Here is a 4987-nt window from a genome sequence, read left to right as displayed (position 1 = left end):
CCGTTAAAAACTGTGAATTACCCTAGAGAATACTGTGAATGAATCACCAATGAATCGAAGAAAGAGTGTGAGTAACAGGTTAGCCAGTTACACCTACAAGGAAAGGTTGAAGGAGTCTAACTCTACCCGTACTCGGTAACGTAATCTGTTTATCCTAAATATCGGTTGAAGTCCAAAAGACACCGGTATGAATCCACTCTATTTTTCTAATGTGCTCAGATACTTCATTTTTTTAAACTCTAACTGTAGTTTGAATCTTGTGGGGGATTGTTGGCAATTTCAAAGGTTTGAAAAAGTCAAAATTATTTTTTGCCTTATCTTTAAAATTTAGAGGGAAAGATTCAAAATTTGGTTTCCCTCTTATTTCAAAAGCTAGTGACTTTTGAGTGCTTTTTTGGGTTAAATAAAAAAATTCTTTTTAATGCCCAAAACGGTTTCTATCTTACCTCATTAATTGTTAAACGGTTGTGATAATAACACCCATTAAAGTAGCAAAACCGTTTCATCTCCAACGGTGACATTTCTGACCGTTGTGACCGTTGGAAGAGAAACGTTCATAGCTCTTAATGGTGGCTTTCCTCAACATTAATACCCATAAATGGTGGCTCTTTCCAACAGACACTTTGGTGTCTATAAAGAAGAGAAGAGGATACGGTTTGGGTAAGGCTAAGAGTTTTTGGGGTCTACGTTTGGGGTGGCTTTTGCCAACAAAAAAAGAAAGAGGTTTACACAGAAAAATGGTTATGTTTTCTGGTTTTGCTTCATCTCCTTCCTTCCATTCCTTCCGTGTCTGAGCACAGTTCTAAGGTGGTTCTGGGTGGACCTGTCAGCAAGTGCACGTGGATTGGAGCCATATTTGATTGTTTTATCTTGGAGAGTCGATTCACGGATCCCGGTTGCACCGGTAGGGGGCGGATACGATTCTTAAGGAGAATGACCAGTGGTACGACTCAGCCTTCTCTCTTTGAATCTAATTTTTTGCAAACGGTTTTCATCAAAAGAGATAAGTGCAATTTGTTTTCCATGCTTTATTTCAATTGTGGTTTGATTTACAGTACATGAATTTTTGGCTTCGAGTTGCATTATTTTGAGGTCGAGTAACATGTTTTGGGTTCAAATAACTTGTTTTGACTTCAACTTTATGTTTTGGGTTGACTATGCCATATATCATTTCTTCATTATTTGTTTATAAGATCTGTAGAAATATGATCTGTCTACTTTATCTAACAATCTTAAGAATCATAATATTTGGGCTTCTTAAGATATTGATATTTTCCAACAGTAAGCAAAATACTTGATGACTTTATGTCTTGTGCATGGGCTCCACCATGAATCAAAAGCAATCTCACTAGAATGACCATGTTCTTGGCTGTAGTTATCATTTTATATGTGTCTATTTTGTGGGACCATCATGACAAATACATTGATATTTTAGACATCCAAATAGCAGCCGACATTTTCCAATACTTAAAACTATGTTATATTCTTAGAAAATGATGATTAACATCAGATATCACATGTATTTGAAGATCTTGTGAAGATAATTTTATCTAATTTTTTGTGATTTATTTTTCCTCTCTTTTTCTAGTATTCTTATTTTTATTTTGTTATTTGGCATTTAGTCGTGAATGAAGACAAAATCTGCTGACAAGTGGGCCTCTGTTGCTGCTCTCACATGCAACAAACCGTCTGCGAAATGCCTTATGCGATGGATCCTAGCAAATTCCTTTTATTTTTTTATTATAGTCACATTAAAATGAAATGAAAACTTGTATAGGGTATGATATTTCCACTGTTTAAAGCCCATTTTACGTTGGAAGAAACGGGAGCCACGGGATATCAGGGTGAAAATGTTGTAACCTGAGGAATGATTTGCGGATAGAATTGAAATATAACTCAAACCACCTAAAATGGAAATGATATTTCCACCCCCTTGCCGGGCATTTCCACCCCATTTGTTTTCTTCCTTTTTTATCCAGAAAATGGATACAAATCAATTGGGTGGAAATATCATTTCCTATCTATAAATCTCTGATTATTGTAAGTTTGTAACACGTGAGTACGTGACCTGCTACTCAGGCATCATCTCCTATGATACATACGCCGATGTAAGTGACCATCTCGATGTTATATCCCTGCGGCTATTAGAAGCCACGTGTCATCATCAATAGAAATCCACGTGTCATGCAGTTAAAAAACCACGCGTCACCTCAAAAAATGCTTTTAAAAGAGGATAAGTGGTCCTTGGACTCCTTGCCACATTCGACTCGAATGGGACCCGCCCGTCTTCATCCCGCCCTGCCTCACTCAACATCTGACTAATCGACACCGTCCGTTACAGCGGCCACGAAATCCCACCGTTGGCTGCGAATCCTCACTTGCAAGTAGGAAATCTGGAGGAATATGCCACATGAGAAAATGAAAGTGTTCCACCCCAAGTTGCCACCTCACCTATTGCTTCTAACCGTAGTTAGGTTTAGGTCTAGTCATGGTTCAAACCCTGGGTTAAGAAGCTATATATAATCCAACATTCCCTTCGTTCGTTGTTCTGCCCTCGCATATCGATTTATCTGTCTTGCTTCTCCCGAGAAAAGGGTAAAAAAAAATAACAAAACCCTAATCTCTCCCTCTCTGATGATGATTCTCTGGTAAATGAAATTCGAGTAAATCTGTTATGATCGTTTTATGCATTTCTGTTCTTTGATTTCTGATGTGAAAATGTTCGCTTTTTTTTTTTTTTAATTTCTCCCGGATTTTGCAGATTCGAGGAAGAATTAACTCGTTTCCCTTTGTTAAAACCCTAATCTCTCTGTGATGATTCCCTGGTAAATGAAATTCGAGTAAATCTGTTTTGATCTTTTTATGCGTATCTGTTTTTTTAATTTCTGGAATGAAAATGTTCGCATTTCTTCTCCACGATTTTGCAGATCTAGAAAGAACTAACTCGTTTAACACGGCCACGATGTCGGACTCTGTTACGGACTCTGTTAGAAGGTTTGGGATAGGGTATGCCCTAGCTCCGAAGAAGCAACAGAGCTTCATCCAGCCATCTCTTGTAAATCTCGCTAAAGAACGCGGTATCGATCTGGTACGCATAGATTCGGATAAACCTCTTGTAGATCAAGGTCCCTTTGATGGAATTCTCCACAAATTATATGACGAGGAATGGAAAATCCAGCTACAGGAATACATGACAAGAAACCCTAACGTCTGTGTAATTGATCCACCGGACGCAATTGGACGGCTACATAACCGGATCTCCATGCTACAGGCCGTGTCCGAATTAAAAGTCCGGCAAGAAAATGAGACTGTTGGAATCCCTAAACAGATTGTGATTTACAATTCGGATTCACTATCGGATTCGGACGTACGTAGTGGTTTAAAGTTCCCTGTGATTGCGAAGCCCCTTGTTGCTGATGGGAGTGCAAAATCTCATAAGATGTCTCTGGTTTTCAATCGAGATGGTTTGCTTAAGTTGAAACCCCCAATCGTCTTGCAAGAATTTGTTAACCATGGAGGGGTTATCTTTAAGGTTTACGTTGTGGGGGATTATGTGAAATGCGTGAAAAGGAAGTCTTTGCCTGATGTTACTGAGGATAAATTGGGTAGCTCAGAAGGATCACTGTCTTTTTCGCAGGTTTCTAATATGACGACGCAAGATCGAAGTGATGATAATTACTATGAGACAATGCATTTGGAAGATGCAGAGATGCCGCCGTTGAGCTTTATTACAGAGATAGCTAGAGGGTTACAGCGAGTAATGAGGTTGCATTTGTTCAATTTTGATGTGATTAGGGATGTGAAAATTGGGAACCATTATCTCGTTATTGATATAAATTACTTCCCTGGATATGCTAAAATGCCATCTTATGAGACTGTCTTGACAGATTTCTTTTGGGATATTGTTCACAACAAACCAAAGAAAGAACCAGTTTTGGGATTGGACAATCCGGATTTTGATGGTTGTAATTCGCTTGGTTATGGTGAGGAGGACAGAAAGTTTGTGAAGAATAACCACTGTGGTGATGGGGATGATGATGGCAAAGAGAATGGAATTTAAGTATGATGAAATGCACCATGACTTGCTACAATCATCTGTGACTCATTGGTGTATTGGGTGAAAGAGGGGTCGAAAGCCGTTCGTAATTTTGCATTTTCTTTTGGGTACCAAAATTTAAGTCTTTCACTCTCTTGCTGAGCTTAAGGTGGAACATCGTGAACTGCACACATCTTCTGGACTTAGTAATGGTGTGGGGGTTGAATAAATAGGTTGAGCGCTTCAGGTTCTGCTTTTGATTGCTTTGTTTGATGTTTCACGTTGATCTTGTATACTCTGACACTGTGCCAGATATAGGTTTTTTTTTTTTGAAATTTTTGCTAGCAATATGGTGTATTTCCATGCTGATGTGCTATGTAACGCCTGCAAAATTTGTATCTTTAATGCATGGTTTTGACATTTTGCTGATGATATTTTATTTATTCTTTGCATGTGGAGGCAAAATATTATATCAAAATCTCATCAATTGTTGCGTGTTGGAAAGTAATCACTCTAAGCATGACTCTTTTTATTGCATGTGCATGGTTCATGCCTTTCGAGAGATTTATTGCCAATATATGAAGCAGAGGATTATAATAATGAGTACTGTACAATTATTGGGGAGCTTCAATGAGTTTTTGAGATATTATACATAAAACTCATTTTATGCTTGTAATTTTACAGTTTCAAGAGTTTATGTAATGGAATCGCTGTTTCGTTGATTGGAATAAAGTAAACTTGGAGTTGTGAATATGTTCTTGGTCTCTCATTCGATTATTATGGCTATCCTTTGTATAAAAAGAAGATACTATATTTATAGAATTGGATCTTTAAGTGATTCTGCTGCTATGAGTCATATGCATGTTATTTCTGTTTCTGGACAGTGTAGACGTGGTATCAAAGGCACAAATATGATGCTTGATTGCATGAAATTTGATTTGTTGAGAGATA

General features: G+C 37.9%; 1 protein-coding gene across 1 annotated transcript; it reads left to right on the top strand.

The window, feature by feature from the left end:
• The first annotated feature begins 2500 nt into the window (after positions 1-2500).
• LOC143884864 (inositol-tetrakisphosphate 1-kinase 1-like) lies at positions 2501-4468 on the top strand. The gene is made up of 3 exons (XM_077388694.1): positions 2501-2648; positions 2762-2825; positions 2928-4468. The coding sequence occupies exon 3, from the start codon at positions 2963-2965 to the stop codon at positions 4058-4060; it is 1098 nt and encodes a 365-aa protein (XP_077244809.1). The 5' UTR covers positions 2501-2648; positions 2762-2825; positions 2928-2962; the 3' UTR covers positions 4061-4468.
• The last annotated feature ends 519 nt before the right edge of the window (positions 4469-4987 follow it).

The sequence above is a fragment of the Tasmannia lanceolata genome, unplaced genomic scaffold (genome assembly GCF_043159265.1).
Source record: "Tasmannia lanceolata isolate RefF3 unplaced genomic scaffold, GAP_Taslan_0.1 ptg000008l, whole genome shotgun sequence".
Taxonomy (NCBI): domain Eukaryota; kingdom Viridiplantae; phylum Streptophyta; class Magnoliopsida; order Canellales; family Winteraceae; genus Tasmannia; species Tasmannia lanceolata.
Note: the sequence above shows the minus strand (reverse complement) of the source record. Positions and strands in the feature narration are given on the sequence as shown.